Below are 14,481 nucleotides of genomic sequence, written 5' to 3' on the forward strand. Positions count from 1 at the left end.
CTTGGAGTTATCAAAGTATGTGGATAAATATTTCTGAAACTTTAAAAAAAAAATCATTACAAAAGAAAAAAAAAAATCTGATCTTATACCACTATACCAATTTTAAGAGACACCTTGAGTTCCACCAGTGTTGCTCTGAAAACCTTTTCGTCTTGTTTTCAAAACATCTTGAGTTTTAAACAACTTTTAACAAAGTTTGTTAATATGAAAATTGAAAGATCAAAAGAAATGAAATGTTTAGATCTTTAAGAAAAAGGTCAAAAGCACCCAAAATATATTAAGAACAAATCTCAGTGCAAATCCCTTTTTTTGATTTGCAATGAGACCTTCTTAGTTTGTCACATCAAGAAATTGAAGATTGATTGAGAAACGTTAATCAACTTCTCATCTACCTTGGCGTTAGCTCCAAAATCTGAAAACAGACATCAAATTAAATATTTTTTATAGATTTTATTTTGCCATGAGTGGCCTTTATTGACAGCTACCAGACAGGAAGTAAGCAGAGAGGGAAGCAGGAAGACATGCTGCAAAGGAAGAAAGAAGAACTGAAGCCTCTGTATATGGTACACATCAAACACTATCCCAGTGCTAAATTTTCCTTATTTATTCATTAATAAATAAATAAGATATAAAATGGGGAAATGTACCTTAATTAACAAGCTTAGAGTATTGTTTATATGTGCCAGATTTAGAAACAGATGCTAGTTTTCAAGTACAGTCCTTGGCAGGTTGATCTTATGCAATAAGATTAAAACAATAAATGAGAAAATTCTTCAATTAAAGATAAGAAAACTGAAGAATTAACCAAATCAAACAAAAGATTAAAAAAAAAAACACATGCTCAATATGCAGCTGTCATTAACCAACTTATGATCTCAGTAGTATGGTAAGTATCAAATGCAAGAATTATTATTTTTTTCTTTCAAGCTGCAGCCTTAAAAACCAACACAGCATCCATTCTTAGCATAAAAAACTCAAAGGCCCATCCCACTGCAAAAACACATCATGTTGATCCTATAGACTTTTAAGACAATATTCTAGAGACTGGTGAGACAAAAGTTAAACTTTGTGGAAGGTGTGCAACGTGTTAGATCCAGAGTAAAACTAAAGCAGAATTTCAAAAATAACAATAAGCAGACAGCGAAACATGATGATGGTAATGTGATGATCTGTGACTGCCTACTGCTTCAGAATAATATCCCAAAGAAGATGTGGCCATAGGCCTATACAAAATCGACTTCTGATTAGCTATAGAGAAAAATAATGTGTAGATTTTGGAGTGGCCTAGTCAAAGTTCAGAGTTTTATCCACCTGTGGTGTCTTGGCATGATCTTAAACTGGCTGCTCATGATAAGAGCTATGAGCAGCCATGAATTAAAACAAGTCTACAAAGAGATGGGAAAATGACCATTATTGTTACTTCTGCTTAATGACATTTTTCAGTTAGTTTTAGGGGTCAAATACTTTTTCACAGAAGACTTGGTTGTTTTGGGTAGACCTTTTACTTTTACAGCTTAAATTACTACTTATAAACTATATTTTATATTTAATCAGACCAAATACTTTTTCAGCATGCTGCGAACATGTAAAAACAACTGAATGTGACAAGCACAATATTTTATTATGTCTTTTTAAATTATGTTTTTTTTTAGCTGAATGTGTATTTTAAGACATGTTATGATCTGGTTTTGGTTGCTAATCTGTTATATTACTGTAGAATTAGAGCCAAACATCAACTGATATGCTTTCAGTTCTTAAGTAGAAACAGCTTGAAGTCTTTTCTTGCTGTTTGAAGATGTTATACTTCTTAACTAAAAGGATACATTTAAGGTTGATTTACTTAATTTATGCACTTTTTTTTTCTTTATGACAACGTGATGCCAGTGTTCTTTTTATTTAATTCCTCTACATTTAACTTGGTCTACTCTTTGGAGTCTGACTCGCTGCTGGGGGAGTTTGAGGACCAGGGTTCTGGGCACAGAAGTAAAGCGTCCTCAGCTCCGTTTAATAAAGCAGAGACCTTGTGTTTCCTCAGAGGTGTTTCCAGGTCTAATTGAGAAGAGTAAACTGTTGCTGCTAAAGACAGACTCTCTTCAAATTAATGACCAGCCGCTTTCAAGAAAATGCATCGAGGTTATCTCAGATCTTTTTTTTTTCTTGTGAGCATCAATACTTGGTGCAGCTCTTACATATGTAGCCCTTAGAGGCCTAAGCTGGTAAACAACATAACCTAGAAAGAAAGAAGGACGAAGTTTGTTAAAGGATAAGGGAGCTACCTTAGGAATTTCAATTATGTGCTAAACCAACATGGCTGAATTTGTATCATCATTATTTTATCTGACTTACTATCATTAATAAAAAAATGTGTAGAATTTCACAATCTATCATCTTTTTTGTTTATTTATTATATGATTCACATCAAATTTGTTTCTTATTTATCAATATTAGGACACTATGGCATCTGTTTTGTTTTGCACCTCCATACTTACTGACAAATACATGTATAAAATGTTCTTTCATTACAAAAGCATAATCTCACACAACATTTTTCATAAATATAACCTTCAAGAATGAAGGTTATGATTTTTTAAAGATCAACTCACATTTGACTTTCTGAAATGGCATATTCTCTTGTTTTCCCATTTTAGATTGTGATTAAGAAAAATTTGCCTTTTTTTTTTACATCACATTAATACACCAGGGAAACATGAACTCGTTAATTAAAGTAAAAGTTCTGAAACCCTAATCAAATTAAAGAAAAGTTTAAAGAAAGATAGTTACAGATGTGTTTTTAGATAGAAGTTGCTAATGTTAATAAGTGTGCCTCCAGAACAAATGTTCCCTGATGTTGGATTTCTTCCATACTGAATAAATGCACTCAAAATTATGTTAAATTTTTCTTAAGTATTTCAGTGTGAGCACAATATAACACAAATTTAAGGCTGTCTGTGTTTATATGGGCACCTTGTGCCAATCATATCTTAAAGCATTTTATTTCAACATAGTTCTCAAAACACATTTTTAGAACAGTATAATGATGTTAAACACATTAGCAAATCTACAAAGAAATTAGCATTTTGCCTTGCAGTATTTTACACTGATTGATAATTATGCAAAGACTAACATATATATATCTCCCAGCTTTTGATGGGGAACTTATTTAATTATTCCAGAGATGAATATTACATTGGTTATACTTGTATCTATATTTAAATATATTTTTGAATTAATAATTTAACAGCTATTTTTGAACTTTCTGTGAAGGGGTTAAAGTACAAGATTGCCCTCTAATCAAATATTTGCTTTTAAGTGCTTGTAAATGCGGTGGGATGTGCCTATCTTTTTCAATACACTGTAAATACACACAAGAAAATAAAGAAGGCAAATTATTACAGAAACAAAAAAGAAATAAAAGTCTTTAGTCAGCCGGTATGTTTTCCAACCTTCTCTCTGCTTTTTCTTTATCTCCAGCTTTCCCAGCTGCGTGGGAGGGACAAGAATTTCACCTTGCTCCATGCCCTTCTGGAGCAGATCATGTTGCAGGAACCGGGCCTGGCCACTTTTACCCAGGACTTGGCAGAATTTGAAACTGTCCCTGGAGGTATTTGCTCGTCAAGATTTGATCAAAACAGCAGAAGAAAAAAAAATCTGTGGGGTGCTTTTGAGTTAAAGGCTGTTAAATGAAACATACATTTATATTTAATACCACTACTGGTGTTTTTCTCCCCTTCTTCTTTGGAAAGCTTCCATCAAAGGCTTGACCGCAGAAGTGGATGGTAAGTAGATCACATTTTACTACAAAGCCTGGTGTTCACTATGCTGATACTGCTGTAGGTGGAGTTGTGAGAAAGCATTACATTTCTCATTGTATTTCAGTATATTTTGTGAAAACATTATGATGTTTTTCCATGAGGTCTGAGCTGAGGATGTTATGTTTTTACAGTGCTGAAGAACGAAGTGCAGAAAGTGCTTCAGTACAAAAAAACCATCAAGAAGAGAAACATTGCAGCTCATCACCCAAACTTCTCTAAAGATCTTAAGGTGAAGTAGAAATGTCTTATCATTTCTAGTTCCCTCTACAATCACTAGGAAAATATTACCATTAATTTAAAAAAAAGTAGTAGACTCTGTTAATAGCATAAATACTATGGGAAATACAGCAGACCTTGATAATCTGAACTATAGCACCATCATTTAATGAAAGTAGCCTGAGATTAGAGCCTTGAGGAACCTCTCATGATTTTATTTAATCAGAATTATTACACATGTAGGCTACATTGTATATTATAAAAAGACAAAAAACACAAAATCTAAAAGTAAGAATCACATAACAGCATAAGACTGAAAGAGAAACCTACAGGCAAAGCCGGATACACCAGCTGCTGCAAAGTTTTATTTTAAGTCCCATTCAAAGTTAGTTCTTTTTTTATCATGGTTGTATTTTATTTATTTTCTTGATAGTAATATTAACATTCAGCATTCTTCTAATTTTGGTGGATCATAATCTCTTAGTGCAGGGATGTCCAAAGTCTGTCCTCAAGGGCCAGCATCCTGCATGCTTTAGTTCTCTCCCTGGTGGTAGTAACAACATTTTCAGCATGTCAATGTTATTCTTAGGCCATCATTTGATCCAGATGTGTTAAACCAGGGAGAGAACTAAGACATGCAGGATGCCAGCCCTCGAGGACCAATTTTGGGCACCCCTGTCTGAGAGTTACATAATACATTAACTCTCACTCATCTTTGCAATATCATTATTTACAGTATCCCAATTCCATCCATCCATCCATCCATCCATTTTCTGTTCACCCTTTGTCCCTATTGGGGTCGGGAGGGTTGCTGGTGCCAATCTCCAGCTACGTTCCGGGCGAGAGGCGGGGTTCACCCTGGACAGGTCGCCAGTCTGTCGCAGTATCCCAATTCCTAGGAATTGTTAGGCCATTTTACATGTATGAGCATCTCAATATGTGGAAAAACAATCATTTTCTGTTTTTCCACATATTGTGCAGCCTCACCAACATCCTCTAAAATCGACAGGAACCAAGAAATTATAGATTATTATGACTTATTCAGGAAATAAGACCGAACTGGACAGCATCTTGGAATTCAAACAAGCTGTAACAGATTTCAGTCTGCAAGACATTCATGTATTTATTCTTTCGGGGTGAACGCAAGTTGAATTATGTCACCAGCAGATGTTTGTACAGCCAGGAAGGGGACAGGAAGATTCCTGGTGGAACTTTAAAACTCCTTTGAATAATTTCTGCAGAGAGACAAAACCAAACTAGAGTATTACTGGCTGCTTCAGTCATGTGGCAGCAGACTAGACCTGCTGTCAGAAACTAGACATAAGAAAAAAGAAACAGCTAATTCTGTTTTCATGTATTTTTGTGCTGAGCAGGCAGCTTTGGCGATGCATCATGATGTGATGTTGATTTGCATCTTTCTGACCTGCATCTTATCTCTTATTCTGTACTTTTTCTTCCAGGTATAATTTGCAAGAATTTGTCTCCACTGTGTTAAATGCAAATAAATGGCTCTGTAATGCCAATAGCTTCACCCTTTTTATTATGAGAATATTTTGACATATTCAGAAATGGACCAAATAAATGTCAAAGTAGATGGTTACTTAAATGTAATGTTGGAGAATATAAATATATTTAAGTACCTTTACTAAATGTGATGCACTGTGCTGTAGATATTTCCACTTTTTCATATAATCTTTCAAAGAAGCAAAAATGTAGTTTTTGTAGTTCTGGGCATTCTATCACAACATCTTTAAATCACTGAATTTTTATTGGATTTTCAATTTTGCTAAATTTTTGTTTTTTAATCACATCAGATTTACAATGAATAGAGGTGTGTGTGGTTTGCTCACAAACTCCTTGGGCTCTCCTCTGTATTGCAGATGGTAATAGAGAAGTACAACATGCAACTCGAGTCGCTGACGAAGACATGTGAGGAGATGAAGAAACTCTACGCTGTCATACTGGTAATCCCTGAGTTATTATTTCAATCTCTCTTTTGTACAGCTCCAAGGATGGAAGCCTCCGTCGCCCCCATCCTGCTAGTGTCTAGATTGCCATCTTCAATTATTTGTCACCTCATCTCCCCGATGCTATGCTGTCACAGCTACATATATTTCAAAGGGGAGGAGGTTATTTCTGTAGCACCAGGTGTTCATAATGCATATTATATGGTGTTTATTGTAACTGCATTCATATAACGTTAAATCTACAGTGCCTTGCAAAAGTATTCATGCCCCTTGGTCTTTTTCACATTTGGTCATGTTAGACTTCTTGTATTACAATGTGATTTTTTGTGCGTGATCAACATAAAGTAGGGAATGCATTTGCATCAGCCTCTTAGTACTTGAATCATTAGATCAAAGCAAACTTTAAACTTTTTAAGTTTAAAGTTAAAAAGTTTAAACAACCAATCTACAGTAAAGTAGATTGGTTGTCCTACTTTAAGGTGAACCTGCATCCCAGCCTATAGAAAGTTTTCTTACAGCATAAACTTTTAGTTTGCTTCATCAATCTCCCTATCAACTCTGACCAACTTCTGTGGCTCCACTGAAGAAAAGCACTTTCTTTGTCATTGTGGCTGTATCTCCCTCATGGCTTGTGCCATGCTGCAAAGGGGATTTATATAGTTTTATTTTAACAATGCTAGAAAATGCAGGACATTTTCTAGAATGCTTTCCATTGCTACATTTCATAAAGGCCAGATTTATGGATGGAGTACCTCTCAATTTCTGCAGCTCCTCCAGAGTTACCATCAGCTTTTTGACTTGCTCTTAAATAAATTCTCTCCTCACCCAGCCTGCTGGGTTATAAAGGCAACCTTGATTTTGTTGGTTTTGCAATTATACTATGCTTTTAATAACTTAACCTGGCTTTAAACGTCTTCATAACTTCGTCCATACATCTTCTGTGTTCCTTTGTCTTCACAATGCTTTTTACTCACCACTGTTCTGTATTAACTTCTAAGGCATTTCCAGAACATCTTTTTGGTCTTGAGTTCCACTGGATTCTATTTATTACTTTACTTGGTGACGTTTAAAAGTAGAGGTGAGGGGGAAAAAAATCAATTCTTCAGAGAACTGGAATTCTGTACCGATTCCAAATGCTCAAAAATTGATTTTAAAATGTCTTTAAGTCACTCCTATTTGTGAGCATACCACATATTGCATTAAATGTTCACTTGACCACAGTAGAAGGATGTCTTGTCAACTCTAGGTATTTTGAATAATTCTTAGATATTTTTTGTTATTTAAGAAAAAGCTAGGAAGCTAAGCTAACCTAGTTCTGGTAATTTAAGGTAAAGAATTTTATGCAGAAAAGAAAAATTTGTTTGAATCAAAAAATAGTTCTGAATCAAATCGTGATCCTAAAAATTGGAATCAAATCACCAGACACTGAAAGATTCACACCTCTTTTTAAAAGCAGTGGGTTGCACTGAATTTTATTACAATGTGTTACAGTAAAAGAGGCTAATAACACTTTTTAAAATTTTTATACTATATGTGTTTTCAGACACATCACATGTTGCTGTAGTTGTGTTAGTGGTCGTTTCCAAAACAGCCTCCATAGATGTTATAAAGTATTTTTGATGTGAATCAGCCTCTAGAAACAGTGATATCCCATAAGTCTGTCTGTGAACCGCCGTCTCCTCTGAACATTCATCTCAACAAGAAATCTCCATTAAAGGAAACTCCTCTGTCACATATATCAGATTTAGTGGAATCGCTGCTCCCTTTGTAATCTTTCATCACTCCTTCTATTATGAAGAACATTTTCTTTGCTCACTAAACCGCCACGATTAGGCTTCTACAGCTCAGTCCCACTTCTGACACCTTAACTGGTGCCATGGCTTTTTCTTATAGAGTTCCCACAAAAAAAACAATCAATACAAAAAGTAGCTGCAAGTTTCTCATCACTTTTGTATGTCTAAGGACAATCTATCATCATAGAGTCCACTCACCCTTCCTGCTGTATTTGAACACTGAGATATGATAGTGCAAGATGGAGCTTTAGGCCTGCGAGGGAATTGTGTTATTATTACACCCACTGAAAGTCTCCTCTGCACTCCAAACAGTCACATAGACGTGGATGCAGAGGGTCTGTCAGCATCTCTCTATATAGCTCTTTTTATCTGCTGATGGATGAGCTTATTTGGTGGCTTTTGAACAAAATTCTGAAACCTTTGCAGGTTCAAGAAATAGTTCAATGAGCTTCAGCATGCTTTTAAGGATTTAATAGTAAAAACCATGAGCACCTGGAAGTCTCAGTTCAGCACAAACACAGGAAATAGTTTATAAACAACATTTTTCTTCTGACTTTATTGAGTTTTGCATTCTTTCCACAAAATCATCCTCTGATAATCTTCTGAGTTCAGATTGCTTCCAAATCAAGGTCTGGATCTTTCAAATGATTAGTGTACCAGCACCTAGAAACTGCACCAGAAAAACAAAACAAAATAGAAAAAAAACTGTACCATTTTGATTTCAGGACAACTGGTTTTCATATTTTATTTAAATTAGCCAAGAAGGTGTACAGCATATTAACTGTTTAGTTTAGCTTGTTAGTTTATCAAAAACAAAGACAATGTGCAAAAAAACATTAATGACAGATGCTTCGCACCAGATTTAGCTTAAGCTAGTTTCCAACTGCAGTCCATGAGCTAGTAAAATAGTGGAATATCGTAGAACATTCATTGAAAGTCTCTGTGTACCCTACATACAATCATTGTACAAGATCATAAAAATATGACATAATCAATACTTAATGCCAAACTTCTGCTCTCTAATCACTAATGCAGGGAATTATTTTTCAATGTGAACGTTTTCTAAGAGCTGCTTTGTTACTTTACAAGAAAAGTCCTTCATGTCCGCAGAAAGCTTAAGATTTTCTGGGAGTTTGTTCCATTCTGTAATATCTCTGAATGAGAAAACTGCCTGTGCAAGTGCTGAGGTACGTTTGCTAGAAGAAAACAACAAACAGCCAAAACAACAACAAAAAAAAATTGTGTCCACGTTTGGTGTTTGAGAGTTGATAGACCTACTTACTGCCATGCATGTGGGTTAAACATGAATTGTTGTGACCCTTCATTTAGATCAAATTAAAAGATATTTTTTTTAAATGTGCTTGAGGGTGAGGGCCAGGCTTAATAGAGTTAGCCAGTGCTCACTTCCTTTATGACATGGAAGATCTGTTATGAGGACTTAATCAGTGTCATAAAGGTTCAATGGATTTTTCCAAGTTAAAGTAATCACAGAGCAAAGCTCAGAAGCCACTCGGTGGATTTGGGTGCAAATATCACACTTCCTGAAAGCAAGCTTTCCGTTTTGAAAAGGTTAGCAGGTTAATATTTGCATAAACTGAGTGAAGGTTAGATGATTTAAAAGTAGCCCCCTTAGAGAGGTTCTGAGTTTGGAGGAAATGTAATTAGGCAAATAAAAAGGACTTAATCAGAGAAGATGTATAATGCATTTCTCCATGTTTAGTTTTTGTAGTGATTTGGGTTTTCTGTATGTTTATTTAGCTTTCTGTGTTCTGTAAAGTCTCTGTTGTCCCTTCTAGCCCTTGATTGAGTACAGCTGTTCCTTGTTTCCCCTGATTGTCTCTCTATGTATTTAAACCCACCTGTGGTCCTTGTTCTTTGTCGGGTCCTTGTCTAACTCTAGTTATTTACAAAATACAGGTTTGAAATGATTTAATTTATTATTGAAAAATCTATTAAAACAAACTTTGTCTAGTGTTACTTTTGCCATAAAATAAGCACAAAGTGAATAACCACATCCATTTTATTGATTGTCAATAGCTACAATCAGACCTGCATAATCAAGACATAAAATAAAAAAAAACAAACATCTGCCTGACAACATGACATAACCCCAAAGAAATCTGAAAAAGCAACACATCTCGCTTTGGTTTAAAAGAAATTGTTAAATTAGAAGGCAGATTACACAAATATGAAAATGTAACATTTTACAAAGACTTTTTAAAGGCTTTAGGAAAAGCAGTGAACCACAGTGATCAGTGCTCAAACTTCACAGGTGTGGACAGTCACATATTTTTTTAATTAAGACACCACAGGAGTACCTAACAAGCCTTTTCTTTTAAATAATTTCAATGCTACTCCTGCTCAGCCACTTCAATCTTTTTCAAGCTGGGTTCAGGAACATTTGAAGCAAATTAATGATGTGAAAGAAAATCTACAGAGTAGCAGTTTTACAAAAGCCAAATTAGCAAATTGAGCTCAGAGTAGCACTCAGCAAGCTTGTAGAAAAGAAAATGAGTAGCAGTTTGTAAGTAGCTTTTTTGTAGGCACCACCTTTCTCTAAATTTTGCTTTTAAGAGACCACTATAGCCAGTTTGTAACATATTATTATTATTATTATTATTATTATTATTATTATTATTATTATTATTATTATTATTATTATTATTATTATTATTATTATTATTATTATTATTATTATTATTATTATTATTATCATCATCATTTAGTTAGGGAATATAATGCTGGAACATTATTTGCCCAAGGCAGCTTTTCCATCTATGCATTTGAATGGCAAGGTAGATATTCAATAGCAGTAGGAAAAAAATCCTAAAGCAGTTGCTGAAAAAAGTAGAAAGTACAATTAATCTGAATGGTAACAAGATTTTGTATTTTTTTGTTTCCTTTACTCAAAACTTTTCACACTAAAATGTAATGTTATTAAGTGCTACATCAGCATTATTTTGAATCAGTTTTCCCACTGTTATTAGTAATGGAGGCACAATAGCTGTGACATTTAAAACGTCTAACAGGTTGACCTTTAACTGTAAAATTTTCCTCAGGGAAAGAGTGATATGTTAATCACCAGGGAGAGTGGCCAAAATATGGCATCATACCTGCTGGTGTTTGAGCATCAGCATTTTGCCACTGGAATCTTATTTGAAAAGTGCTGTCTAATTTCTCATAGCTTTTCATGCCCCTGTCACTTCAACATTTGACTTTTGCTACTGCAGCAACCTAAGAGCTTATTTGTTTTCCCATTAGCCCTTAGTATTCTTGTTTTATGTGTGCTATAGCTGAGGATAAGGACGTGTCTAAAAGGTGTAGGGGACAGTTAAGTCCGACTTGTGTGGAAAGCACCTTTTAGTTTGGGGAAAAAAAAAGAATCTTTAAATGTGATCAGGAGCCACACAAAGTTACTATGATCTGCAAATGGCCCTTAAATGGCAACAGTTTGGGAACCCTTGCTTTAAAAATATGAAGATAAAATTTATTTATCTTCATATTGAAGATAAATATGAATATCAAGTAAAAAAATTTGTCACTTGTCATTGCCCTTCTATAGTGAGCATAATAGTGGATATTGTCAACAGGGAGTTGGGGACAAGTAAAATAAAAAAATTCTCAGAAATACATTTCTGTACTAAATGTGACAAAATACATCATTGGAGTTTTTAGCAGATAAGCAGAAGTTTGCAATGCACTTCTTTATTTATCACATAAAGTAAATTGAGACAACCCAATTTAAATAAAATAAGGATATTGTGCTTCTTTTTCCATTTCATAAAAATATTATATATTTTTTTCTAGTATCCACAGACAATAGGGCTTTTACAGACCATCAAATAACTGTTTTATTATGCATGAAAGAAAAAGATAATCTGAAACATGTATTGTCCTAAAATACAAAGACTTTATTCATTTGAATTGAGTTGTCTATTTAATACTTCTGCAAAATGTCAGCACAAATTTGTGTTTGGCATCTCTGTTACCTTAAATGTGCATAACTTTCTTTTTTAAGACAAGGGAAAAATCTCCTCAAAAAAATGGTGTACAACAATATTCAGAAAGCAATATTTTATTGGTTTTTGTGCAGTTTAAAACACTAATCAGGAAAGGCCAAGGAAACCTGAGTCATGATGTGCATGGACTTGCTTCTTGTCTGCAGTTTTTCTAAAGAACATTGATGCGTTAATAAAAGCTAAAACACAAAAATATTTTTTATTTAAAACCAAAGGCTAAAAAACCAACAAAAAAACAAAAACTGCAAGAGGCTGTAATAAACCTGAAAATTAGGTTTTCCTTCCAGAATGTCCACAACCCCAAACAGGCCTATATACTGTATCTACAATGAACTGTAGATATATGAGACGATGATGATGTAGATGATTGAATATCCATGTGTTAGAATGGCCTAGTCAAAGATATATTTGGCAAGACTTGCCAACTGATGCTCACAGATGTTCTCTATCTAATATCATATCTAATGTTTTTTCAGAAGAAAATAACCAGAAATGCCCGTATTTTGATGTGAGGGACACATATGACTGAGTTCAAAGAAGTTAACATAATGAAAGGGGTTTTGACAAAGTGTTATACAAGAATAAGTTGTTGTTTTCCCCCCCACCCTCAGAAATATAAAATCAGGCAGAAATATCAGTTATATGAGAAAGTATTTCCTTCTTTTACAGATGAAGATAATGATTCCACTACAAATTGTACAACAAGAACTCTGGACACAATTTAGAAACTGTCTTTGTAACATTTATCCAACACCACAGTATTAAAGGGCTGAACGTTGAAGGGAAAAGGGCAATAATTTGATTTATTGAGGATTATGTATCTGACGGAGTATTGCTTTTAAAGCTGGTTCTCATTAATAGTTTTATGAATACACAGCAGGATCTTATTCTGAAGGAATCCATCAGTGTTGAATGATCTTCGATATTGTTCATATTGTTTATGTGTATTTATAAAGAATGATGTCTCTGCTGTAGCTTTTCTTGAGCTTAATGCAAGACAGTCAGCATGTTAACTAAATACATTTTCAGCTCCTTTTATGAAGAGTTCATTTTTACTTTTAATTTATAAAAGTTAATAGAGGGAAAAGTACAATAAATATCAGAGGAGCTCAGGTCTGAACTCCAGTCTGTGCAGTTGCAACAGCATTCGATAAGTCAATTAGCAGGGTTTGCTACTGTGACCCTTTCAGGACAAAATTTGACTTAAGAAATTCCAATGCCAGTGACCCTTAACCACTGCAGGGTAAGTATTAATTAGTCAGTACATAACTTCCTCATTGTACGAGTGCACTCAAGAACATGAATGCATGCTGAAGCAGTGTATGAGCTAATTATATCAGAAAGCCATGCGCAGAAAGAACATGTACTACTCAGACACCAAATCATTAATGAAAGTAAATGTAGTTATTAATTCTTAAACTGTTTTTGCAGACCCAAAGGTCTCATGAAGTGTAATTGCTGTCAAGCTGAATATTCAAGGAAGTAATCTTCTTGTTTTTTAAATTTTTTTATTATCTGTAGGTTAAATTTGGAGAACCACTGGATCAGGACTCCCAGGAGCTGTTCGGGATGGTCTGTCAGTTCCTCCATGACTTTCAAAAGGTGTACGCTGAAACTGCTTGAATTGCAACTCTGAGAGCATAAATTAGTGAGGTGGAAGTTTTCCGGGTTTGATTTCATCCCATTGTGGTGGGTAGGATTGATGTCAAAGCTGATTTTGTACAATTACCACCAATTTGGGTCGTTGATTGTGTAATCAAATACAAATCTATAAACCAATGCATACATATAGGTACCATATTCTTTAAAAGTTGAAAGAGTAAATGAATGCTGAAGAAGAATCTGGAGAAATATAGAAACATTAAATTTTAATTTTATGACTTCTTCTGCAGCATTTCAAATCACCATGAACTGAGAAAAATGTTTCTTTGTTACAGTTTTTTAAAGAGATCCTTAAGTTCCCTTTGTGATATTTTCTATCATGTGCGCACAAGATTAAAAAACTGTCAAAAGATGAAAATTCAAGGGCTCTGTAGCATAGTGATAGCAGAAAATAGTGAGCCTTATTCAAGGCTGCTGTCAGCGTGTGAATCACTTATCAGGACATTTTGACAACGTTTGTGAAGGGATTATTGTTGGAAGGAGACCATAAGAGGGATTTTAAGAACATGTGGAGTTTTGTTGGACATTTTTAAGATGCTGACGTTGGTCAAGTATGACGGGTAAAATCCCTCAGCGATACAAGTCCAGCCGGAAGCAACTCTGCCATGAAGTCAAGTTTTTTTCATACTTGTGTTAAATGTAAACATATAAATGAAAGCAATATGTCTGTAACACAAAAATAAATAATGCAAAAAGAAAAGACTTGAGTTTTAGTGATCCCTAAAAGCAGAATAATCTACTAAAGTAAGTCAATGGGACTCTGACTCCACTCCACATTCTGTTCATCATGACATTAAAAAATGTTTCAGCTTCTTCAAAATGCGGCTATGTGGAGCAGTCAGTGTCTTACCTGCTGCAGACAACACTCTGAAGAGTCTTAGTCTGGATAAACAGGCCTTTTGACCATCAAGCTAACAACTTGTCAGAGTGCAGCAGATTCCAAAACAGATTAGTTCCATGTTAAAACAACCTTAATCATGAAAAATAAAAAATGTATAGCTTTTAATGTAAT

General features: G+C 34.5%; 1 protein-coding gene across 1 annotated transcript in view; it reads left to right on the top strand.

Annotated features, from left to right (window-relative positions):
* The window catches only part of LOC122833120 (formin-like protein 13), a 42,111-nt gene extending 27,950 nt beyond the window's left edge, over positions 1–14,161 (top strand). The window contains exons 13-17 of the mRNA XM_044120433.1: positions 3,472–3,601; positions 3,744–3,776; positions 3,944–4,041; positions 5,909–5,992; positions 13,329–14,161. Coding sequence (XP_043976368.1) covers positions 3,472–3,601; positions 3,744–3,776; positions 3,944–4,041; positions 5,909–5,992; positions 13,329–13,430 — 447 coding nt within the window. The 3' untranslated portion in view covers positions 13,431–14,161. The remainder of the gene's footprint in view (positions 1–3,471; positions 3,602–3,743; positions 3,777–3,943; positions 4,042–5,908; positions 5,993–13,328) is intronic.
* The last annotated feature ends 320 nt before the right edge of the window (positions 14,162–14,481 follow it).

The sequence above is a fragment of the Gambusia affinis genome, linkage group LG01 (genome assembly GCF_019740435.1).
Source record: "Gambusia affinis linkage group LG01, SWU_Gaff_1.0, whole genome shotgun sequence".
In the NCBI taxonomy this organism is placed as follows: Eukaryota; Metazoa; Chordata; class Actinopteri; order Cyprinodontiformes; family Poeciliidae; genus Gambusia; species Gambusia affinis.